Genomic DNA, 25,874 nt, shown 5'->3' with positions numbered 1-25,874 from the left:
CTAGAGGAGAAAAGTGGATACATGTATTTAAAATTCTGAGTGGAAAATAATATTATAATCAAAATCAAAAGACATGACCAATTGAGGAAAAATATTTGTACCACAAATGGAAAATTTCCTTAATTGATAGAGACCTTTTATAAATGAAAAAGAATAATAGTCCAATACAAACAAAGGATTTGAGCAGGCATTGTGCAGAAAAATAAATATAAAAGGCCAGTAGATATAAAAAGAGGTTATTTCCCTCGTAATTAAAGAACAGTAGCAGTTTTTACTTCTCAGTTGGGCTAGCAGTTGGAAGTTCAGTTATCTCTCAGCTCTGTTGACAGTGTGGGACAGCTTGTGGGCTTTGCAGTTGATGCCACATTGCTCCTCAGAATTGTGCCCTTCATGCTCTGTCAGTATGTAAGTGCAAGAACTTTTGGTCTGAGCCATCCCCTCACTAGGAGCTCAGAGGGATACACCCTACTTTCAGATGAAAGACATGCAGTGTCATGGGTTGGATCCTTAGTGTAATAGAAAAGAAACACAACAGAGCCTAAGCACTGCATGACGGTTAGGGGTGGAGTTGACACTCAGGCCATTCTCCTGGCCAGGTTTTCAGTTGACTAGGAAAATCTGTCACCACCAGAATAGAGTGTTAGCTGGAGGCTGCATGGTACCAGCCTGATTGAGCTTCCTTTCTGGGGCCTCCAGGCTGCCAGCAGTAACGGATATTTCTACTCACCAAACAGAGTAGAACTCCTCACTGAACTCCTGTGAAGCTCCCCTGTGTTGCCTCTCCAAGAAGGATGTCTTGGTGGCAGGAGAACAGTAGAATTTTGCTCAGGGATAGATAACATCATAGATGAGCTTTGACACTACAGCCTCAGCGAAAGTGAATCTTTTGTATTTGGTGATGAGGAAGGACATGTTTGCCTGTGGACAGATTCCAGGAGCCCAAACTGTGAGCTCCTAGAGTGTCACCGTACTAGGATTTTCCATATGGTGCTCTGTTCCTGGCCTTTCAGAAGTGTGCAAAGCTGCCCAGAATTCTGTGAGAATTAGTACTTCATCCTGGCGTAGTCACTTTTTACTCTGGGGCTGAGTCTGTCAGGTTGTCCACTATGTTGAGCCTCCAGAACTTGATTTTCTCCCTAGTACCAAAAGTATTGCTGAAGGATGTTATTTAAGTAAGTAAATAAGTTCCCAGTAGAACCCATCTGCTTTGCCTCCTCCCATCAGTTTAGAACTATAGGAGCCATATGGAGAACACTGCTGTTTTAGGTGTGTGCGTTTAATAGATATGAACTCTCAGCCTGAGGGTGACTATATACTGGAGTCCCAGAGTCACAGGGAAGGAGAGGAGGGCAAGAGTTGGTTGGTTGGTTGTTTCTCAGACAGACTCCCTACATAGCCCAGCCTGACCTGACACCCCTGATCCTTCTGCTTCAGCTTCACAAATGCTGGGACAGAGGTGAGTGTTTCCGTGCCCAGCTATTTCTTAATTTTTAGAAGAGATCTTTGATTCTGATGTGGAAAGTCTAGTACAATTATTCACTGATTAAAAATTGTGATTGTGTGCATTATCAGTACCCTTTGTATAAATGTGTAACAGATTATGTAAAGACATATAAAATGTTGGTCATATGCACAAAATGCTCCAGGAATAAAACATAAGTATTTTGTCGGGGAAGACATGCAGAAAGGCTAGCATTTGTTGATTTTGCCACTTTGTAAAGCTGTCATGGAATGTTACAACTACTTATTTTTGTCATTTGGGATTGTCTGGGTTGTGGTGTTACAACTAAGCAGTCTTTGCTTTTGTGCCTAATTTTCAGTATTGCATTTTTATCTTTTTGTTCATTTTTAAGCTAAATGTAATTCAGTTTTTCTATCCATGTATTCTTAGGTTACATAGGATGACGTCAATTGAAAGAGAAGAAAAGGAGAAAGTTAAAAAAAAGGAGAAAAAACAAGAAGAGGAAGAAACAATGCAGCAAGCCACGTGGGTAAAATACACATTTCCAGTTAAGCATCAGGTAACTTTGCCTATAATCTTTCTAAATCATGTTAGCCATTTCTGACACTTTTACTCTGCAGTTTTCAATACTTAATTTGGTTTTACTTTTAACATGATCTTGTAATTAATGTAGTTGCAATAAGGTACATCTTTGTGGTAATTTTACAAGGTTTCTTTTAGTAGACTATAGGTGGGTCCAAGACCAACTTGTTGTGATTGTTATATAACACTATGAAATGTTGTTGCATTTCACATCTAAGTACTAAGTTCCTTCATAAACATTTGATGTCTAGTATTAGATTAGTTGGTAAATTTGATTAATTTGCTTGACCTTTACTGTTTATAAACATGTTGTTTAACTAGTGTGTTTTCTTTTACACCAGGTTTGGAAACAAAAAGGAGAGGAGTACAGAGTAACAGGATATGGTGGCTGGAGCTGGATTAGTAAAACTCATGTTTATAGGTTTGTTCCTAAATTACCAGGCAATACTAATGTGAATTACAGAAAATCATTAGAAGGATGTAAGTAGCTGAATTAATATTTTTAGTAGTAATAGTAGTAATAATGATTTTTCTGCAGAACCTTTCTGATTTCTGTCATTTTCTTAGAAATTCATAGTATATTGAATATATTATATTTCATTAAATTTTTTTTATTGTTTTTGAGGTACAGAGGTTTAGAACTCAGGGCCTTACACTTGCTAGGTAGGTGTTATGCCACTTGAACCACTCCCCCAGCCCTTTTTTGCTTTAGTTGTTTTTGTATAAGATCTTACATTTTGCCCAGGGTCAGGCTGAGACCATCATTCTCCTACTTAAGCCTCTCACATAGCTCTACCATAGGCACATACCACCATCCCTGGCTTCTTTTGTTAAGATTGGGATCTCTCACTTTTTGCCCAGGCTGGCCTCAAACCTAGACTCTTCTGAGCTCTGCCTCCTGGGTAGCTGGGATTATGGCATGCTCCAGTCCATCCATATTTTAGATAAGAGCATTTTTCTAAAATTTTCAGTAATATGTCCAAAATAACTATAGTAGCTTACTAACTGTACTCTAAAGTTTAAAAAATACCTTTATTTACAAGCGTTTGATACCTAGGATTTCAGTTAATGAAAGATGATAGCAAAAACTCGTTTAAAAAAAGAAAGCCATTGCTACCTAATAATGGCATTACTGTTTTTCAAAATGTTAAATTTTATACTAGTTGACTTTTTGAGGAGTCACATGTTCGGTAATTTCTGCATTATTGCACATAATAAACCCAGAAAAGAAGTGGTACGGGCTTCTTTGACACTGTCATGTAACAACTATTTATTCAGTTTTTATTAGTGATTAAAAAATGGTAGTATTTAGAATCACAGAACTCTAGAGGTGGCCCTTCTAAGAGACCGGGGATTTTTTTTCCTTTTTTGCGATATTGAGGCTTGAATACAGGATCTACACCTTGAGCCACTCCACAAGCCCTTTTTTATTACAAGGTTTTTCAAGATACAGTCTCAAAAACTATTTGCCCAGGCTGGCTTTGAACCACGATCCTCCTGATCTCTGCCTCCTGAGTAGCTAGGATTATGGGTATGAGCCACCAGTTCCCAGCTGAGACCAGGGACTTTTAAACTTCTGTTAAATGAGTAATTATTTCACGGAGATACTAAGTACATACTAATGTTCACACAGATGGGGGAATAATAGAACCCTAACCAGAACCCATTTCTCCTGACTTCTGTAGCCCTTTAGTCCATCTTCCAGGTGGTCTCTCTTTTGTTATGTTATTTTCAGCAGCATCTGTGTTTGCTATGCAGCAAGATTTGCTAATGCATACTATCCTGTGTTGTTTCCTCTGAAACCTGTATGAGATGCAGTGCATGAGGAATAGCATGTATTTACCTAGCTGAACTACCTCAGCTTGTTTTGAATGTTCTGGTGAAACCTGGACTGGCAGGTTTCTGAAACTGTTAACATAGGAAAGTTTTCATTGCCTTATCTTAAGCAGGAAAAATACATATTTTATAAGGCTCAATGGAATTTATGAGGGCCTAGTAGCATCTTGGACAAGTAGATGGCCAATGATATTTCTACTTGGGAAATAGCAATAGTCAGTGCTTAATTTTATTGTTATCTAATTATATTTGTATTAAATATCCATTATAATAAATTCCAACAGATCATTATAAGATTTTTTATTAACATTTCATTGCTCCATTCACCCATAGCACTTAGAATTACAAAGAGCTCTTTGTTTAATTGTCTCACCTGATTTTTGACCTATGCAATAAAATCCTCCTGATCAGTATACAGATTATTTATGCTTTTGCAGATTTATTTTACAATCTGCTTTCCATAGTATAGGATTTTCCATTGTTCAGATACTTTTAAAATACATATATAAAGTCAGGTACCAGTTTGGTCTTTTCAAACTTTGCCTCCAAGGTAGTGGCAGGGGGGAAAGCAGCAGTGCATTGTCCAGGTCCCTGGACTTAGCTTAACGTTATTTACAAAGCAGGAATCACAGTGACTGCAACAGTAACCACTAATTGACAGTGTCAGGGCTACTGGTCATGCTGTCATAATGGCTAACCTATTCTGATCCTGAGATGGAAGCATAGATGTGTTGAGTGAAGAGAAATCAATTTGAGAAACTTTTTTTTTTTTGCAGTGCTGGGGATGTTCATACCTAGGGCTTTGGCACATGCAAGGCAAGCATTGTACCGCCTAACTACGCCCCCAGCCCTAAAAGAGCTTTCGGGCAGGAAAAACCCCAAGCGAACATTGCATAGTTGTCTGTTTGAAGTGTCAGGATTCTTATAGCTTAGAGAATGGATATTCCATTAGCATTTGAAGCTTGCCTGTAGGAAAATGCGTGCCCTCAGTTTTCACGAGAGATAATGAAATTACTTATTGGAAAATACTTGAGTTTCTAATATATCTAAGCTAGATTTATTAAGGTAAATTTCTAGTATTGGAAATACATGTAATTGTCATATGTGGTTCCTTTTAGCCAAAAACATTACAGATGAAAATATGGATGAATCAGATAAACGAAAAAGTCCACAAAGTCCAAAAAAAATAAAAGCAGAGTCTGAGTCTGAAAAAGGCGAGGTAAAAGATTCAGATGCTGCAAAGGGAGCAGACCAAAGTGAAATGGCTATCTCAAAGATGACTGAGAAGAAGGACCGAGGTAAGGAGAGCCGAGTGTGGAGGGCAGCGGGGTGATAGGAATGCCTTGGACTGGGTTCCCACCACAGGAAGGTACTGCACTGTCTCTTTGGGCAGCAGCTTTATTAAGAAACATGATTCATGTGTTGGGTAGTTCCCCTAGTCAAGGTGGAAATGTAGTAGTTTATTCATACTACTTCATGTGTTCAGCCATTATCACAGTCAGTTTTAGAGCATTTTCATCACCCCAAAGGAAAGCCTTATATTCACGAGCAGTCACTTCCCAGTTCCTGCCCACATGCGCCCAGTCTGCCAGTCTGTCTCTGTGGATTTGCCTGTTTTGAACACTTCATTTAAATGGAGTTAGGCAATATGTCGTCCTTTGCTGCTGGCTTCTTTCACCTGGCACAGTATTTTCAAGGCCCATCCATATTGTAGCATATGTTAGTACTTACTCCTTATTATTGTCAAATAATATTTCATTATCTTGGTAGGCCACATTTTGTTCATCCAGTCATTGGTCAGTGGACATTTGGGTTGTTTCCTGTTTCTTAGCTATTATGAGTAATATAACCATTCAGATATAAGGTTTTTTTGAAGATCTAAGTTAACACCCCTCAGAGATAGACCTAGGAGTAGAATTCTTAGATTATATTGTAACTTCATGTTTAACCTTTTGAGAAACTTACATTGTCTTTTGTAAGAAAAAAAGTTTTGGTTTTTTTTAAGCCATATAAGCTAAATAATGCATGCACCTAAAGATCATTTTGTTTTGATACAGGGTCTCACTGTGTAGACCCATACTGGCCTTGAACTTGCCATGTAACCCAGGATGGCCTCACACACATGATCCTCCCACTTGATCCTCCTGCTTCTGCCTCCAAGGTGGTGGAGAACCACACCCAGCTACCACACCCAGCTTTAAAGATTGTTTAGAACTGTAAAAGGCTGTACAAAATCTTATGTGAAGACAGTATTGTACGCAGTAGCCTTTCACATACTAAATTTTTTCATTGTGGCATTCCATTTTTACATACTAAAAATCACAATAATTAAATATTTGGAAAATATGTGTTTTTAGCCTTTCATAAAGTTTAACCCTATGTCCATGACTTATTTTAATCATATTTCTGAAACTTTAAAATATATAACTTTTTTATGTTCTAGTGTGAAAATAAGAAAAACAGATACTTTTAAAAGTAAAAATAGTCTCAATTTCTCATTTCAGAATAATTGCATTCATAAAAATGTCTATTTCACAGATGTAAAAGAGCTGTTAGATTCTGACGATAAATCCTTCAAGGAGGAACCAATGGAGATAGATGATGACGGTGTGAAAACGGAGTCACATGTAAATTGTCAGGAAAGTTCTCAAGTAGATGTGGTCAATGTCAGTGAGGGTTTTCATCTAAGGACTAGTTACAAAAAGAAAACAAAATCTTCCAAACTAGATGGGCTTCTTGAAAGGAGAATTAAACAGTTTACACTGGAAGAAAAACAGCGCCTTGAAAAAATGAAGTTGGAGGGTGGAATTAAGGGTACAGGAAAGTCTTCTACAAGTTCCTTGAAAAGTCTCTCAGAGTCACCAGTATCAACAAAAGCAAAAGAAGAATGTCAAAGTGACTTGCTTAAAGAACAGAACCCCAGTGCAAATAATGATAAATGTGAGGACACACTTCAGGAATGCTCACAAAATAATAATTCCTCAGAACTTGCAGTTAGTGATTCTAGTTTTGCCACAAGCAAGCTTTATCCAAAAGATCAAATGGTAGATGATGTCTCTGTTCAGAGTCCAGGGACAAATGATCAGAAACAAAATTCTGTTGAAAATGACATGGATGCGAGTCTCTCTGAAACTGCCAGTAAAGGCCAGGAACTCGGTAAGACTAAAACAAAAGGAAGAGAGTTTTTCATTGATGTCTCTAAACCAGCCAATACTGATAATTTTGGTCCTTTGATGTATAAGAACAAAAAACCACTCAGACAGGAGGATAATGACATTATTTCTTCCAAAAATGCTTTACTTACGTCAGTACCTAAAAGTACCAACAACAGAAATGTCCCATCTCTCTCAAAAGCAGTGGATTTTGATGGAAAACTAGGATGTGATTCTGAATGTAATAGCACTTTGGAAAATAGTTCAGATACTATGTCTATTCAGGATAGTAGTGAAGAAGATATGATGGTTCAGAATAGCAATGAAAATATTTCTGAACAGTTCATAACTCCAGAACAAGGTATTGAAAATTTGGAGCCTATGAAATGTGAGCTCATTTCTAAATCCACTGGAAACTGTGACGACCAGCTACAGGGTTGGGTAACTGAAACAAATGGTAAAAAACCATGTCAACAGCCCAAATTAGAGGAAAAAACAGTCAATAAATGTATTGATCAAATAAGCCTGAAAAATGTCAATGACAAAAGGAACAATGAAAATCGAGAGTCTGAAAAGAAAGGACAGAGAAGTACGTTTCAGGTAAATGGAAAAGATAATAAAACTAAAATATATTTGAAAAGTGAATGCTTGAAGGAAATCTCTGAAAGTAAAGTAGCAGTAAGTGGTAATGTTGAACCCAGAGTTAATAATATAAATAAAATAACACCTGAAAATATTAAGTCATTGACTGTTAAAGAATCTGCTGTAAAGCCATTTGTGAATGGTGATGTTATCATGGAAGATTTTAGTGAAAAAAGCAATTCAGAAACAAATTCATGTTTATTGAGTTCTGCAGATGCTGAAGGTAATTACCAAGATGGCCTCAGGACCCTGCCCTCAACCAAAGAGTCTGACCGTACAGAGATGACCACATCTCTGTCCTCTTGTCCGGAAAGCAGTTCATTTAATCAGGTAGAAGATATGGAAATCGAAACCCCAGAAGTTAAGAAAGTTACCCCATCACCTGTTACTTCTGGAGAGGATTCTAACCTTAGTAATGATTTTACTGATGAAAATGGTCTAACCACCAACAAAGCTGAAAACATCAATGGGGAGTCCAAAAGAAAAACAGTCATCACAGAAGTCACCACAATGACATCCACGGTTGCCACAGAATCAAAAACTGTGATCAAGGTAGCGAAAGGCGATAAGCACACTGTGGTCTCTTCCACAGAAAATTGTGCCAAATCCACTGTCACGACCACCACTACAACAGTCACAAAGCTCTCCACACCCTCCACAGGCAGCAGTGTGGACATCATCTCTGTCAAGGAGCAGAGCAAAACCGTGGTCACCACCACAGTGACAGACTCTCTGACCACTGCAGGAGGCACACTGGTCACATCTATGACTGTGAGCAAAGAGTATTCCACGAGAGACAAAGTGAAACTGATGAAGTTTTCAAGACCGAAGAAGACTCGTTCAGGTACAGCACTGCCGTCCTATAGGAAGTTCGTTACCAAGAGCAGCAAGAAAAGCATATTTGTCTTGCCCAACGATGACTTGAAGAAGTTGGCCAGAAAAGGAGGAATTCGAGAAGTCCCTTATTTTAATTATAATGCAAAACCTGCCTTGGATATATGGCCATATCCTTCTCCTAGACCAACATTTGGTATCACGTGGAGGTATGTACTTTGAAATGTATTTTGGGGAAGGAGAAAGTTTTAAAAGAATTATCTCATATTTCACGAAAAAATGGGATAATAGAGGTAAAACAGGAAAGCATATATTTAATGGCCAAAGTTAGTAAAGGAAATAAGATGCAGGAAGTTTCCAGCATGGTCAGCTGATAGGTACTGAAGTTTATTTAGAAAAGATGGTTTAAGAACTTACACGGTAAGGAAATCCTTTAAAGTGAATTCAATTTTAACTTTGACAAGACTGAAGGAACATGTCAAACCTACTTTTTTGTGGTATAACTTTACAAGTTATTGTCATTTCTATTTGTTCAGGGAACAAGATAGGCACAGAATTGAATTATCACCAACTTTCTGGAATGTTTGTATGTTATTTCAGGTGACATAAAAATGTGAGACATAAGGAAGCATGCCTGTAAATTTCATGAAGCTCACCATGGGGAGATCTAGTGTAATCTATTTGCATGATAATCATGTGCTTTGGAGTTCTCTGTTACTTATGTGATAAAGGTAGATGCTACGATTCCTTGGGAACTTTTTAAAACCCAGAAACAGTTCTAATTTAAAATTTTCTGGGCACTGCAGGTTTGGGGACAAATCATTAGGAATATAGTATTGACAGGTGTAAAATTGTGTAGTTTTATGTTGGGAAGGGATCTTAGAAATTCTTTTACAGGTGGGTAGTAATTTGCCTCAGCTACAAAGGGAAAAGTTAGGAATAGCACCTGGTTTTCCCAAATCCCAGTGTAATACTTGATCTGCCGTGTTACATTTCACATGTTTGTCCTTGCTTTTCCCTTTTCATGTCTTTGTTTCTATCTTTTCACCCATGTAATTGAGAAGGATGGAACGTAAACATGAGAGCGTAGTTTGGAGAACATGCCTAGAAAGTGGGCTCAATCTTAGTTGCAGTTAGGTTTTGCTAAATTCCTGAAACTATTTCAACAAGCTACTGAGCAGACCTCATTTTTCTTAAGACTGCTTTTCTTTGTGTCTTTTACTGTTTCCAGTTTCTTTAAGTTAAAGTCACACTTTTTGATGTCTTTTATATTACTATCACCTAGTATCAGGAAGGACCAAAAAAGAATGTAAATAAGTTTTCTCTGTAAAGGAATTAATTTAGTAATATGGCCAATTATAGTTTCGTATGACCAAGATTTTTTATTACTCATCATTTGATTTGAAATAAAGTATCATCACTCCATTACACATTCAATAGAGACAGCTGAAAAGTACAATTTCTCTGCAGGGCCTGCAATGAAGGATTTGCAGAATCCTGCAGGGAATCAAGGAACTCTCCATTACAGTTCATGGATTTGTAGGATTGCTCTGCACTTTTCTGCTTTCTTCTTTGAGAGCGGTCCCAAAATGTATCCTTGACTGTCCTGCAGGTAACTTCTTTCCCACTGGAAAAGTTACTGTGTACAAATATTTTAATTTAAATGACCTGGCAGTTGTGGAGGCTGGCCCTACTACTCCTTTCTCTTCTGAAGTGGAAGGTAGGCACTGCTGCGAAGCACTGCTCTCTGAACTCTGGAGAGAATGAGTCACCAGTCCTGATCATGTGGCGTGGTGCTCAGGGCCCTTCTCTGCACAGCTGGGTATCGGAAGCCTTGTCTTACAATGTTTTGATAATGCACTGTGGCACAGTTTGTATCTGTTTAGTTAATATCATTTTTTAATGGAGGGAAATATCTCCTGTACATTTTTGATAGATAATTGCTGTCAATTATATGTTAACATCTTAAATTGCTGAAGTTAAGATTAATATAATCCCTCTGTCTAATGGAGGCATGGATAAATATGGAAGTTATTCTTGCTTTTAGAGTACATTAAAAAAAATACTGCTATAAAAACCAACGTTTTTATACTAACATGAATCGGATATGTTTGTTGCTTAGAATAGGAGCTAGGAATACCAAAGGTGCATGTATTCTTTTTTTCTTTTTTTAATTTTGGGATGTCAGTATGTTACCCAGGCTGGTCTCCAACTCCTGGAACCTCCTGTCTCAGCCTCCTAGTAGCTGGGCCTATAGGCTTGCCCAGCGGCATGTATGATTTTTATTAATTTAATTTAATGTTGAGGCTGAGCACTACAGTAAAAGTTGTCTCACAGACACAGTTGAAGCCCTTCGACCCTGCACACTGTCCATTCCCTTGGGCCCTTTTCACCAGGCCCTGACCGTTTCATCATCACTTTGAACTGATTGTCATCCTCCACAGTGCTGCCAGAGGATTTGTAAAATGTCCATCTGTCCTGTGAATGTTTTGAGTGAGCTGAGGGACTTGCTGACTACTACAAGGAGGGGCGGAGAAAGGAAAGCGTATCTCACCTGTAGGTCACGTCTGTGAAAAGTACTTCCCTTGACGGAGCACCCAGTAGTGGAGGTCCTGATGTGCAGCTAGTCTTTAAGCTTCTTCAAGCCTTCAACCTGGGACAGTACATTTTGCTTTCTACTTTTTTTCTCTCATGTCAGCACCTCCATACTCCATACTGTAACTTGAGTGGGGTCTAAGAAGTATGTTCTCTTGCGCACTTCCTCCTTAGCGTGTGTGTGCCCCTTGCCTTTAGTCAGCCACCCTGACACCCAGAGCTTGTCCTTTTAGACTATGGCAAACCTCTGACCTCCATCCCTGAGCCATCAGATGTTCCCTGTACTTTCCTCTCTTAAAGCTAGCTCCTTCAAACACAAAGACAGGTTCTCACTGACTTCACACAGTCTGACACATAGAAGGCACTCAACTAATTTTTGAATGCGTGAATGAGCAGGCTGATGATCTATTTGATGTGTTTCTTCCCTGGCATTACTTCTATTTGAAAATAGCAATGCTTTGAAATTATTGTTAGACCGTAGAGAGTGAATGGGAGAAGAGTAAGAATATTTTTTTCTTTCTGCATCAGTCATCATTTGCTTTATTCCATGAGATCAGAACTCCCTGGTGATTTTAGAGTGTGGTCTGAAAGTGACAGATGTTTTCCCTCTTAGGACATCCCTGGTAATTTTTGATTGCTCTGTCCAGGTCTGAGGATTCACGGTTGCTAACATAATAAAATAATGTGCCACACGTAGAGATAGAAAGTTACGAAGCTGCAACCACTTTTGAGCTGGAGCTTTGCCTTTCTCACATTGCTTGCTTTTCTAAAAAGTCTTAATACTAATAGTAGGAAGTGCTGCCTTTCAAAGGCCAAGTTGTCTTAAGATTTACTGCCTCAAGTGGTAGAGTACTTCCCAGGCTGCCAGGCTGTCTTCAATCCCCAGTACCACTCCTTGCCCAACACAAATGCACTGTCTACCTCTGTTAGGGAGGAAATGATGTTCATTCTGTAGGCTTCCGTAAACTTCAGTCAGTCAGTTTATTCATTTACTTAGAGTGAAAATGTCAGCAGGGTATTTAATTGTCCAAAGATCCTAATAGAGAATTGATAGCGTAGGGCTGCTTTAGTGTGAACTACAGTGATACAGTGAATTCTGTTTTGGGGCATGGTGTTCATTGCAGTTGGGTGAATTCATTTTGAAGGGGTGTGTGTGTGTGTGTGTGTGTGTGTGTGTGTGTGTGTGTGTGTTAGGTTGGGGTTTTCAGTTGTTTTGTTTTTGTTTGACTCAGCACTTGCTAGGCAGGTGCCCTATGACTTGAGCCACATCCCAACCCCATTTTTTTTAAAAGAATAGAAAAAATATTTAATAGCTTCACACACAATGCTTAAGGGAAAACCAGGAACACGAGACTTCTTTTTTCTTCTGATTCATAACTAATATAGTAGTATTGTCCTTTTTCTAGTAATGTTCTATTATTCTTTGTGGGAGCCCCAAACTACAGTAATATTGTTAAAATGTTACTAGTATTCTTCATTCAGTAGTTCAGGTCTTGAAGAACCACTATTAGGATACAAAGTTTTCTTCCATTTGGAAAGGTCTTCCTAGATTGGCAATGTTTTAGTTTTGTTTTGCATTTTAAGAAAGTGTATACATTTTCAGGGCTTTTGTTTGTTTCAGCAAAATTTAATCAGTCATGATTTTTTTCTTAAACTCCTTTAATCCCAGATAGTAGCCATTATTTTTATTTTCTTTCATTCATACTTTTTCTTGTAGATATTTTAGAATTGGATTTATTAAAATCTTCATAAATTGTTGGAATGCCTTACAATGAAACGTGCTCACTTTGTCTATTTATATGGCATTTGAAATTAATATTGGCCCTAAATTGTTAGATACAAATTATGCCTAGGAACAAAAAGTTCTTTGAAGGAACATACAATGCCAGAGTCTTACAAAACTGTGTTATAAATGTTGTGGTCATAATGAGCACAAGAAACAAAATCCTTCAATTTAGTAGATGGAAAGAAGGGAGAGAGAGAATACGTGTGTATATTCATATGTATTATATTTTATTTATTTATTTATAGTTTTACTTGGATTGTTCTTTCAGGTATAGACTTCAGACTGTAAAGTCCTTAGCAGGAGTGAGCCTGATGTTACGGTTACTGTGGGCCAGTTTGAGATGGGATGATATGGCAGCAAAGGCTCCACCAGGAGGAGGGACTACACGGACAGGTGAGGGAGGTGAATTTAAAAGATAAAATCACTTTATTAAGCATCTCTGTTATTTATAAAAATACAGCTTTGCATAAGCTTGACACATGCCATAAAACCCTGGAGATCAGGGAAGGTTCCGATTGGAAGGTGAGTCACTGTACATGAGACAGTCTCAACTGCCTTAGTATTGTAGAGTACAAGTCATTTAAACTGAGGCTCCCAGAGCCCTGAGCTTGCTGCGTGTTCCTAGGATTTTGAGTATTTTGACTGAGTGTTGCCACCGGGAGCTAAGATATACCCTACAGCATTTTTGTTCAGTTCAGAAATTTTGTTCTCAGCTACTCAGGAAGCTGAAGCAGGAGGATTGCTTGGACCCAGGGGTTTAAGATCAACTTGAGCAACTTAGTGAGACCCTGGTTTAAAAAAAAACAAAACAAGATGACTTGAGAAACTCAGTATTGTTGCAGTCAAGCAGTGATCCTGTAGTCATTAATTGAATGTTTCTGAAAGTCTATTCCATACGTCTCTTTTTTAAAACACCAGCTGTTGTACCCTTTTAGTCTCTAAATATTTCAGATGATATTAATAGTATGTGAATTAAATCCCCATAGAAACATCGGAAACTGAAATCACAACAACAGAAATAATTAAGAGGCGAGATGTTGGTCCCTATGGCATTCGATCTGAATACTGCATCAGGAAAATCATTTGCCCCATTGGAGTTCCAGAAGCACCAAAAGGTAAGGAAATATTCTATTCTTTTGTTATTGACCTGTTAGCTATATATTTCATAAGTAGAAATTTGGTGATAATTGTTTCTTTTTTTTTCTTGCAGGGAGGTGGGTCAGTTTTAGTACTGGGGCTTGAAGTCGGGGCCTTGTACTTGCTAGGCAGGTGCTCTATCACTTTAGCCACACTGCTAGCCCTATTCCTGAATTCTTTATTCAACTTTTAAAAAATTTTTTCCTCACTACAACCTGCAGTATTTCCAGGTCCTGTAAAGGCCATGAGCCTTTTATAGCAAGGTCAGTAAGCCACATCCCATGAGCCTTGACCCACTGCCTACTTTTTCAAGTGAGCTTTGATTGGAACACAGCCAGACTTAATTTTGCATTGTCTTTGACTCCCTATCATGATACAAAGGCAAAGTCAAATAGCACATAGCCTGTATGTCTTAAGTATTTATACCACCTGGTCCTTTAGGAAGAAAAGATTTGCCTGGTGCAGTAGTCCGCACCTGCAATCTCAGGCACTCACTCTGGAAGTTGAGGGAGGAGGATCACGAGTTAAAGTTAAGCCTGCTCTACTTACAGGGACTGTGTCTCCAAAAATGAAAAACAAAAAAAAAAGTTTGCCAACCGCTGCTTCTCATGATAGGAAAGGAGATGCCACAATACTCTAATTTTAAAAGTTATATTGCTTTAAAATACCCTAATTTGTTTTCCAAAGAAACACCTACACCTCAGAGGAAAGGCCTGCGATCAAGTGCACTTCGGCCAAAGAGACCAGAAACACCCAAGCAAACTGGCCCTGTTATCATTGAAACCTGGGTAGCTGAAGAAGAACTGGAACTCTGGGAGATCAGAGCCTTTGCTGAGAGGTAAGGAGGCAGTTCACACCTGGTCAGATGTTTGAAGATTTTATCACTTCAGAATTAAAGAATTATCACTTGAATAGTTTATTCAGTACATGCTAGCTAATTTTACACCAACTTTGGATTTTAAGTGCTCTCTGTAGAGTTTGTTAAAGTCCCGCTTCTAATTTTCAATGTGTTATCCATTTGTTGGTTTCTAATTTTATCTTAAATGCTTCTTTTTAGATAGTCAGTTGGATCTCATTACATTGGCTGCCAGATGTCTGATAGTGTAGTATTTGATAAGGTGCTCTTTTTTTCTTGCAGAGTGGAGAAAGAAAAGGCACAAGCCGTCGAGCAACAGGCTAAGGTTAGTGAACAACCGGTGGCGGAGGACTTCGAGGCTCCAGAGGAGCAGTGATTGCCCAGCCAGAGTCCCACCTGCCAACAAGTGCACATCTGTTTCCCCAAATTCATGCACCTGAAAGCATAGCAGTCAGATATTCATGGGGGCTTTTTAGTGCACCTTATTTATGTCTTTATTTCATGACTAAAAAATAGCTCTGTGGTGCAGTGTACAAAGGTACAGTTTTGTAAATATTGGGCAGATTTGGAGGCCATTAAAATAAAACGTGTGTTGTTTGCTATCTTTATAATTCCATCTGGAATTATAATATAAATTATAATTGGAAAATGTCCATAGTCTATGAAAAAGTAAATTATACTAAAATTCCCTAAAAGTTAGTTGTAATTGATGGTCATGAAGTTACTAGTGATGGTTTCTTGGATTTTCATACTGTAAAACAATGTACTGTTCTGTATTGTGCCTAAATATTTGAGAGCCAAAGAGAACATGCTTAGTTCTTTTTTTCTTGGAGGTACTGGAGTTTGAATTCAGGGCCTCATGCTTGCTAGGCAGGCGCTGTACCCCTTGAGCCACTCCAACAGCCCTTTTTTGTGTGGGTATTTTTTGAGATAGGGTCTTTCTTTTTGCCTGGATTGGCCTCTAATGGCGATCCTCCTGACCTCTTCCTCCTGAGAACTAAGATTAAAGATGTGAACCACTGGCACCAGATAGATGCTTATTTCTATTGAGAAGATAGTATCAGTTTTTACCCAACTTAAATATACAAACTTTGGGGATATGGATAAAGTACATCTATGTTTATTTATAATATTATTAACATAAATAGAGATACCTATCCAAAAGTTACTGAGGTAAACCAAAGTTACTATTTCAAACTCCTACTTTAATCTTATGTTTTATAAAACTTTTTCAGATTCTTATGTGTGTTTCAGCTTATGGTAGAGCTTTATCTTTAAGTTTGAGAAAATAGCATTTTGGGCTTCTGTATATGATGTTATCTGTCATGGGAAACTTATCCCAAATCACAAGCATCTATTCATATAGCAGCTGGCTAGTTGTTTTATTTTTCATTTTGTGGGGTGTTTTGACATCTATTCAATGTAACCTTTCATGTTACATTTTAAAATGTCTATAAAATGCTTATTTTCAAATAGCCAGCACTTCAGTTTTGAAAGTATATCCCCCACAAATGACTAATAAATAGGTATTTGGTTTCCTCATCTTCCTTCCTTCCTTTCTTCCTTTTTTCCTTCCTTCCTTCCTTCCATCTACATACCCCAAACTGAATTCCTTTTCTTCTGAGGAATCAGGCTAAATAATGTGAAGTACCTCACATTATATTTAGGTCTACGATGTGTGTATATAAAAAAAAGACCTAAACAAGTTGGATGTGACGTCATAGATAATGGTTGCAATGCCAGAAGGTGTGTGACATGAATTTGGTCTCAATATCCATCAGAGGCTCCAGCTAAGAAGTAACTCTGTCCATAGCTAGTTGCAAAGCCCTGCTGAGCTTGCTCCTAAGAAGAGGATCCTCATTTTGAAAGTCACAGTGCCACCAACTTTATTCGGGTGACCAGAAGCATTAATTAAGATGACAAGGGGAAGGCATCTGTCACCAGGTTTTCAAGAAATCCCACCTATCCTTTTTATAGGAGTAAGCTTATGCTGTTTCCTTAGACCATGGCTGATAAGCTGGTGAGCTGTTAGAATATTTCAGCAATCTCTAATAAAAGCTATACAAATTATCTTTAACCCTTTTGTGGGTTTTTTGTTTGGGTTTTAAACAGGGATGGTCTCTTTGTGTAGCCCAGACTGGTCTCAAACTTGAGGTCCTCCTAGTTCTGCCTCCTGAGTGCTGGAATTACAGGTGTATACCACCATGTATGACTTAACCTTACATTTTTAAAGATCTCATTATACCGTTCTGTATAAAGTAGTCTAAAGTATTTTCTGTAAAAATGTTTGAACTAAACACTATAAGAAGACTAGAAAAATTGTCTTCTACTTTTCAACTTGCTTGATTGCAGGTTTGAAACCTGGATAATAATAATATTGACGTACTGTAGTAAAAGGGAGGCCTGTCAGTTGCTCTGTGCTCTAGGCTTCCCTGCTGAGCAGCATGGTGCCCTGTCCCACCTCTGTTACATTTTCATTTTGAGAGCTTGGATATCCATACAGGTCACAAAACTTTATTGTCTTTTTTTGTTATGAACAACTTACAATGAAATGTATGTGATACAGAGACATGAAAATACTACATCAAGAAGTAAAAGTCGAAGGTAAATTTATATTGTCATAGTTTTTCTTTAGAAGTAAAATATCTTAGAAATTTAGTGCCGTCTCTTAAGGTGAAAACAATTGCATCTGAATTTCTTGAAGAAAGGAATTGTTTTTATTTAGAACTATTTTGGTTCACATTTTCTCCCTCACTTTTCTAGAAACGACTGGAGCAGCAGAAGCCAACAGTCATTGCAGCTTCTACTACTTCCTCAACAAACAGTACAACCAGTACTCTCTCTCCAGCTCAGAAAGTTATGGTGGCCCCCATAAGTGGCTCAGTTACCCCTGGAACTAAAATGGTACTAACCACAAAAGTGGGGTCTCCAGCTACAGTCACATTCCAGCAAAACAAGAACTTCCACCAAACCTTCGCTACATGGGTTAAACAAGGCCAGTCAAACTCAGGTACATATCCATGATATAATTAAACACTGTTTTCATTTGGGGAGAAGCGTTTTCATTCCTTTATCTGCTGCAATGAACATTTCTTTACAAAGTTGTTTTTCTTCTGCACCTGGTTGAGCCACCAAGCTGTACTGTGTGGTTTGCTACAGATCATATTCGTGATGCTACATCCGCAAAGCCCCACCCGCCTTATTCCACCTTCAACATCTACATAGTTCACTTTGAGTAGAGAGCAATGTTTTTTATTAAAAATACAAAGTGAGCCACATTTCATGCATTGGTGCCCTTCCTAGAAGTCACTACGTTGCTGGTTATTTTAAATGTAAAGCTTATTAAATGTCTTATACCCCATTAGCCACCAGCACAGCTGCCACATCTGCTACAACCATTGCCAGCACAGGTCAGACGTTCCAAATTACAGGCAATCCAGTCACTATGGCAGGAAAAGTAATAACCAAACTGCCACTTCCTGCAAACAGCAAGATTGTCGCTGTAAATGTGCCAGCAACACAAGGAGGTAAGGGAAATGTGAAGAGTTTTAATTCACATTTGCCAAATCATACTGTCGCCATTATTTTTCATTTCCTTTTCACGGTTTCAGTCCTCGGATCTCACGTTCTGTGTAGCCCACTATGAAACCCTGCCACACATAGTTTCTCCTCAGAAACCAAGCAACACTCTGTGCTTTTCCTTAAAGGGATAGTTGTTAATGAATTTTTTTTTTTTTTTAAGGCGTTGTACAGGTACAGCAGAAAGTCCTGGGTATCATTCCATCAAGTACGGGTACAAGTCAGCAGACCTTGACTTCATTCCAGCCCAGGACAGCAACAGTAACAATTAGGCCTAATACCTCAGCCTCTGGAGGAACCACCAGCACATCACAAGTAAGAGTATTTCTATTCTCATTTTCTTTCTGAGTGTTGAGCACAGCAGGATGAAGTATTTAGAATGGCCTTTTCTAAAATTAATCCAGCTAATTTTCCTTTGCTTTTACTTCATCTGTAACAAAGTACTGATTGGGAAAAAAAATGTTTGTTGTATTTCTGATCAGCAAGTTAATACATGAAGTATTAGTTTTTTAACATTTCATTCATAGCACTTTAGTATAGTTTACAAATAATTACTTTCCAGTATTTTATTAAAAAAAACAAAAAATGTTACATAAATCAGTGGTCAGCACTGGACCACCCAAGGAAACTTGCTGTGCAGCCTAGTTAAGAAACAGAATGAGAAATACCATCCACACCACCTGATGCATGTACATGTTAGATACATCATTTCTTTGGTCCTAGTATTGTGGAAAAGGTTTAAAGTTCTTCAGTTTTTAATATATTCTCACTCTACCATAAAACTGATGTAACATGCTCTGTAATCTCCCTTTTACAACTATGAAAGAAAACTTTGGTTTTATTACGTTCTCTAGGTTACAGGTATGGGGTTTAAGGAAAATAGGACCCAGCATTTTCCTGTGAGCAGTAGTTACAGCACAGAGCCTTGCTGAATCTTTTGTTTCTTCCTTTTAGTCTGTAGGTTTTTTTTTTTTTTTTAATGGCAAGGGATTTTACGTGACTTCAATTAAATATTGTCTCAAAATCCCATCTTTATTCTGATGCTTAATATAATTTAAAATGTAATGTCCAAGAGCCTCTGTCATTTCTGCAGACATTTTTAAATCAAAATAGAATGTTTAAAGATCTTGTATTCTAAGTCCATCATGCTTTAGTATTCTGAAAACATTTTAATTCATTGTCCTTTGTGTCATTTATAGGTAATCACAGGGCCTCAGATCCGCCCTGGTATGACGGTGATTAGAACACCACTCCAACAGTCAACATTAGGAAAGGCAATTATTCGAACACCTGTGATGGTACAGCCAGGTATTCATCCATCTAGTATTGATTTTACATCTGAACAATCAGTCTAGGAAATCTATAATATTCTGCATTTGGCACCCTACATGTTAGACAATACCAATTTGAATTAGTACTTCAAAGCATACCATATTTCTAATTCACTGTGGGATGTATCCACTGATATATTTCGGTTTTTTGCCAATGAGAGAAATATAGCTTCAAGTATACTTACCAAATATGTAAAAGAAGCCTCTAATAAGTAGAATAGATCGGTGCAAATCTTTGAAGTAAAGATAATGAGCTAAAAGTATGACAAAAAAACAGAAAATCAAGGAAACCACAAAACCACTAAGGAACACGTTAAGGCAGGTAACAACACAGAATTGCAAAGACAAAGCCAGACCTCCGTTTCCTACAAGTAATGTGAATAAGTTGAAACCACCATATTAAAAGTTAAATGACTGGATACACAGGTCAGTGGTAGAGTTCTTGCCTAGCATGCTCAAAGCCCTGAGTTTAATTCCCAGAACTGCCTCCCCTGCCGCACACCCCCCCCCCGAAAAAAAAAACACCAAACAAACAGATAATACTCCTGTACATTTATGAGAAACACCTAAAGTCAAATTATCAGAAAGGTTACAAAAGACGAAAAATAAAAGATAGGATGAGGTGGGTGCCAGCGGCTATGCCTATAATCCTAGTTGCTTGGGAGGATCACAGTTTGAGGTCAGCCTGGGCAAGTAGTTCTCAAGACCCTATATACAAAATAACTAAACCAAAATGGACTGGAGGTATGGCTCAAGCGATAGAGCACCTGCTTTGCAAGTGCGAAGACAAGAATTTAAATCCCAGTCCCACCAAAAAAAACAAAATAAAAAGACATGCAAGATGGGGAAAAACAAATGTCATAAATTCCTAAGAAAAGGGGAATGAACAAGGATAGTCCTACTAATATTGAACAGAGTAGAATTCAGTGTTTACAAAAAGTTTTTTAAAAAAGATGGCAAATTTCCTTTGATAGTGGTTTTGAAGATAAAAACTGCAATGATGTAATCTTGAATCCTTGTGGATTAGATAGGTGTCATTAAAGTGTCATCAGAACTATGGAAGTCGAGGAGACTATAACAGGAGGCATAGGAGACCATCAGTAGATCACTGCGTGCCAGCTTTCCTGCCTTCAGGAGCACATATTCATTTAAATATTTCTGTCTCTTTGGTGGGGAAATGGTCATTAAGCCAGATAGAACCTTAATAAATTTTAGAAAGTAGAATGTGTATACACCTGAGTCTTTGTATTAAAGTTAAAAATTAATATTAAGATACACTAATAACCATTTGGGAATAATAACTGTTTGGGAATTTTAAAACCAGATGTTCTAAGTAACTTTAAAGTTATAGAAGCATCATATATGTAATTACAAACAAATTATGAAACAGCAGCCAAAGCTGAGCTCAGGCAGACTCAATCCATTCAACACTCACCTGAGCACCTACCCTAGGCACTTTAAATACAATAGTGAACTTTTGGTCAAAAACCCACATTCTCTTACATTTTAATCCAAAATTAGAAAAACACATAAAGGAAGTCTTAAAACAGAAGGAAGGAAAGTAAAGGCACAAGTAGTAACAATCAGAAAACAAAAATGACATCAATAAAGACTGGCAGCTCTAAGTCTAATCTTACAGAATGGAAGAAAAGTGCCAGTTCATAGAATTAGGAATGAGAAAGTTTTTTTTCTTTTCTTTTTTTTTAATGATTAAAGAATTCTGCACAGGTATCCTTATGGTAAGGCTTCCAGAATTCTTGCTGTCTGTACTTAGGAACCAATTCTATTTGAATGACAGCATAATTAAATACTGTTCTTAAAATTGAAAGTCTTAGTACTCATATCCAAGGAAAAAGTTTAGAAATTTGTCAAGAGTATTACTATGCAAAGGAACTCCATACTTAATGGTTTTATGGATAGAATTCTTCAAGAGGGTTAGGAAACAATTACCTTATTATGAAACACAATCCCTGTGCACGGGAGGAAGGATTCATAAAATATTTTTATTTATTTTGAAGATCGAACACAGTTCTGTTGTTTCTTTTTGGTTTTGGTGGTACTGGGGTTTGAATTCAAGGCCTCGTGCTTGCTAGGCAAGTGCTCTACCTCTTGAGCCATCCCCTAGCCCTGAACACAATTCCAATATGAAACAGCATAGTTGGGGGAGGGGGAGAGGGGGATGTTTGGTTTTGTTTTTTACAAAAAAACCTTCTGTGTCTAAGCAGTATTTACCCTACAACAGAAAGGATGATATTATTTCAGTTAATACTGCAGAGACATTTGATAAAATTTAGAATTCTGGTTTAAAACTTAACAGCTGCCCGTTAGACAGGTAACTAAAAGAAAGGATGACTAATACAAAGAAGAAAATAAAATTTATACATGTTAAATAGTAAGATTTTTAGAAACTGAGCAGCAAGTGAAAAGTCCTGAGTTCAAAGTTCAGTGTCACAAAGGTAGGATGGAAGGGAGGGAGAGAGTTAGGGAGGGCGGGAGGGAAAAAAAAAATGTGGTAAATGGCTAAATAAACTATAAATACTGATAGTACTGCGGATATACTGAGCCTTTGCTTCCTAATGCTTTATGTGGCTACAGTCTGTTGTGTGATACGCACATATGAATCTAGAGCTTCCAACCTTCCACCAGGAACTGGAGGGGTGCTACGGCCACTTTTCTTCCCTGAAACTTTTTTTTTTCTGGCAGTACTGGGGTTTGAAATCAGGGCCTCATGCTTGCTAGACAGGTGCTCTTGAGCCACTCTGCAGCCCCCTGAAGTCTTAAACACCCTGCAAGAATGGGATTGTATGGTGAAATGGTCAGTCCCGGCACCCACCTGTGCTGTGCGCATTTAATGTCCTTTCGCCAAAGTCTGTCTTCAAATAATTGGTCCTCAATAGTATAGCAGTAATAATACCTTTCATAGATTGATCATTTACTCTGTGCCCAGTACATACTCTTCACATATATACTTTAATCATATCAAGTAGGTACTAAAAATTGTTTCCATTTTATAGATAGAGAAACTAAAACCCAGAATGTTGAGTCATTTCTCAAGCTGTTAAGCTGGATGGGATTCAGACTTGATTTGTCTGATTCCCTAATCCAGATGTGCATTTATTCATTCAGTAAATACTACCAATGTGCAGACACTGTTCCAGGCTCAGCTGACTACAGGTTGTGAACTGATCAGACAAAATTACCGTCCTCGTGAAATTGACAGTGTATTGGGAAAAGTAGATAATAACCAGATTAAAAATAAATAAATAAATATATATACATAAAAATTTGAGTGTATTCTTATACATAATAGTATGTAAAATTTACATATAACATGTTAATGACAAATACTTTAGCAATAGGAGGGGGGTATAAATTTTGAAGAGTTGAGGTTTCGAAATGATTGTGGGGATGTTGACTTAGTGAAAGGTGAAATTTAAATCACAGTCTGTGGAACCTGCATAGTCACATGAGCCATGCTAGTATCTGGGGAAATGACTTTCACATAGAAGGAGCAGCAAAGGCCTAAGGTGGAAATGGGTTTGCTACATTGAAGGGATAGCAAGATTACCAGTGATGTGGCCAGGCCCAGGGATGACAGGGCTGGGAGAGGGAGAGAATGGTGAGTGTGTTTAAGGTATGGCACATGCTAGGCAAACACTCCACCAGCCAGCTACATACCAGCCCTTGGTTTTTTGAGACAGGGTCTCAAAAAGCCAGCACAGGCTGGATTTCAACTCAAGCCCCTCTTGCCTCTGCCTTGGTAGTACTGAGATTAGAAGCTTGAATTTGAGTTTTTGTTGGACTATCTGGATGTCTATTGTAATATTACTAATACACCATTAATTGCTACCAGTCCTTTTATTTCTCTATGTTTATGATAGCAGTGTGTTGGGACCAGGTAATCACCTAAAATGTAACTTTTTTTTTCCCTTCATTTTGGAGTTTAACCTCTAGACTTTGTGCTTGGTGGGAACATACTCTACTACTTGAGCCAGGCACCAGGCCTTTTTGCTTTAGTTACTTTACTGAATGGGTCTCAAAAGAAAAAAATTTTTTTAGCCTGGAACTATGATCCTCCTACTTACGCTTCCTGAGTAGCTGGACTTACGGCATGAAGCACTATCCACAGCCCTTTAAGAGGCAGGTGTAGTGATATATGCCTGCTCCTTGGAGGTGGAGACGGAAGCCAGCCTAGGCAAAGTTAGCCGAGACCCTGTCTAAAAGACAAAAGCAAGGACTGGGGTTGGGGGGAAGGGGAGGCAAGAGGCCCTGGGTTCAATCCCAGTACCACCAAGAAAAATAATAATAATAATTAATTAAATATGAGAATTTCCTGCAGGACAAAGAAGATGTCATTTTGAATCAGATTATGCTAGCAGAATTAGCTTGTAGTTTGGGGTAAGGAATAAACTGTGTTGCACTGTGTTTACTACAGGAACATGCTTGTGAATATATATAGTGAGAGAGTGCAAGAATGTAGAACCATGCAAGTAATAATTACAGCCCCAAAAGACTAGCCCATTTGACACATTAGAAAACGTCAATAGGTTTAGAAATAAAACATGAAAGGCAGGATGGAAAAAATGTATTGTTTAAAAGTGCATAACAGGGCTGGGGATGTAGCTGAGTGGTAGAGCACTTGCCTAGATTGTACAAGACCCTGAGTTCAATTCCCAGTACCACCTAAATAAATGAATAAATAAATAAATAGCAAAGAAATACAGGCATATTCATAGAAGGAAAAAAAGTAAATGTAAAACTTAAGAAATGTGATGTTATTCATTAATAGAAATAAATCTATAAATGTCAAACTATCTACCAAATAATTACTCCTGGCCAGGGGCAGGAGGAGGCAATCCACCTGCCCTTTTGTTCTAGTTCACCCGAAACAGAAATTTTTAGAAAACTCCAGAGCCATTTCAGCTAAACTTCACCTATTCAGTGGACACTTGGTGAAGTTACCATAAGGCCTGTTTGGACCACTTGGCCCTAGTGTTGAGGATTGTGTGGGCTTGCCCCATGCTTTCTCCCACACTGCTGGAAGACAAGCTTATTTGTAAATGCAGCTGGCTCCAGAGAGTTGAAATCCTTGATGGTTTATTAAAATTCACAAGAATTTCTAAGAAAAAGCATCCTACTAAGTGGCACATTTTACCTATTCTCTTTATTTTGGCTTTAGATACATAGTAAGAATATTGTATTTCCACTCTACTGCAGACAGTAGGGACTGGATATTGGTTGTTAGTGAGCTGAGTTTTCACTCAGCTGCCATTAGGCGAGTCCTTTGACTCTGGCCTGTATTTGAATGCATAATTGGGCTTGTGGCCATTACAGTTTTTCTGAAAGCAAAACTGAATATGTTCGTCTGAAGTGTTGAGTTATTTCAGTTTGGAGTGCTGCTAAGGGCATATGACCATTCAGATGCTTTGCTATTTGTGCAGGTGCTCCTCAGCAAGTGGTGACTCAGATCATCAGAGGGCAGCCTGTTTCCACTGCCATCTCTGCCCCAAGCACAGCATCCTCCACACCTGGGCACAAAGGCCTAACTCCTGGAACATCCACGACAAATCTACAGTCTTCAACCCCACAACCCCCTCGCCCCCAACAAGGACAGGTGAAGCTTACCATGGCTCAACTGACTCAGTTAACACAGGGCCACGTAAGTAATAACGTCACTTGAACTTTAGACATGATCTGATTTAGTCTTGCTGTAAGTTCAAACACATGTACCTATTTTGATAAGTTCCAAAGTTACGTATTTTAAGAAATGGCTGCTTCGTGGACTCAAAGAAGAATCTTCATACAGGCAAGATATAATAAATCCCAACTCTATAGTCTTCAGATGGAGAACTTTATCGTTTTCGTTTGTTTGTTTGTTTTGGGGGGTTTTTTTGGTGGCACTGGGATTTGAACTCTTGGCATCACACTTGCAAAGCAGGTGCTCTACCACTTGAACCCACTCCACCAGCCCTTTTTGTGATTTTTTTTTTTTTTTTTGAGATAGGGGGGTCTCAGACTTTTTGCCTGGACTGGCTTTGAACCTCGATCCTCCTGATCTCTGCTTCCTGAGTAGCTGGGATTA

At 38.2% G+C, this 25,874-nt stretch overlaps 1 protein-coding gene across 17 annotated transcripts in view; it reads left to right on the top strand.

Moving 5' to 3' along the window:
* Bptf (bromodomain PHD finger transcription factor) overlaps nucleotides 1-25,874 on the top strand; it is a 118,877-nt gene that overhangs the window by 62,603 nt on the left and 30,400 nt on the right. For 10 of the 17 annotated variants that reach the window (XM_074045459.1, XM_074045466.1, XM_074045464.1 and 7 more), the window contains 13 exons: nucleotides 1,892-2,021; nucleotides 2,386-2,524; nucleotides 4,999-5,178; nucleotides 6,419-8,717; nucleotides 13,158-13,282; nucleotides 13,876-14,004; nucleotides 14,714-14,864; nucleotides 15,165-15,207; nucleotides 17,646-17,892; nucleotides 18,248-18,409; nucleotides 18,625-18,776; nucleotides 19,661-19,769; nucleotides 25,234-25,451. In XM_074045459.1, coding sequence (XP_073901560.1) covers nucleotides 1,892-2,021; nucleotides 2,386-2,524; nucleotides 4,999-5,178; nucleotides 6,419-8,717; nucleotides 13,158-13,282; nucleotides 13,876-14,004; nucleotides 14,714-14,864; nucleotides 15,165-15,207; nucleotides 17,646-17,892; nucleotides 18,248-18,409; nucleotides 18,625-18,776; nucleotides 19,661-19,769; nucleotides 25,234-25,451 — 4,084 coding nt within the window. The remainder of the gene's footprint in view (nucleotides 1-1,891; nucleotides 2,022-2,385; nucleotides 2,525-4,998; nucleotides 5,179-6,418; nucleotides 8,718-13,157; nucleotides 13,283-13,875; nucleotides 14,005-14,713; nucleotides 14,865-15,164; nucleotides 15,208-17,645; nucleotides 17,893-18,247; nucleotides 18,410-18,624; nucleotides 18,777-19,660; nucleotides 19,770-25,233; nucleotides 25,452-25,874) is intronic. The other 7 variants (XM_074045472.1, XM_074045469.1, XM_074045473.1 and 4 more) reach the window with 1 other exon arrangement.

Source organism: Castor canadensis, chromosome 11 (genome assembly GCF_047511655.1).
Source record: "Castor canadensis chromosome 11, mCasCan1.hap1v2, whole genome shotgun sequence".
Classification (NCBI taxonomy): domain Eukaryota; kingdom Metazoa; phylum Chordata; class Mammalia; order Rodentia; family Castoridae; genus Castor; species Castor canadensis.
The sequence above is the reverse complement of the archived record's forward strand: the minus strand, read 5'-3'. Positions and strand labels throughout refer to the sequence as shown.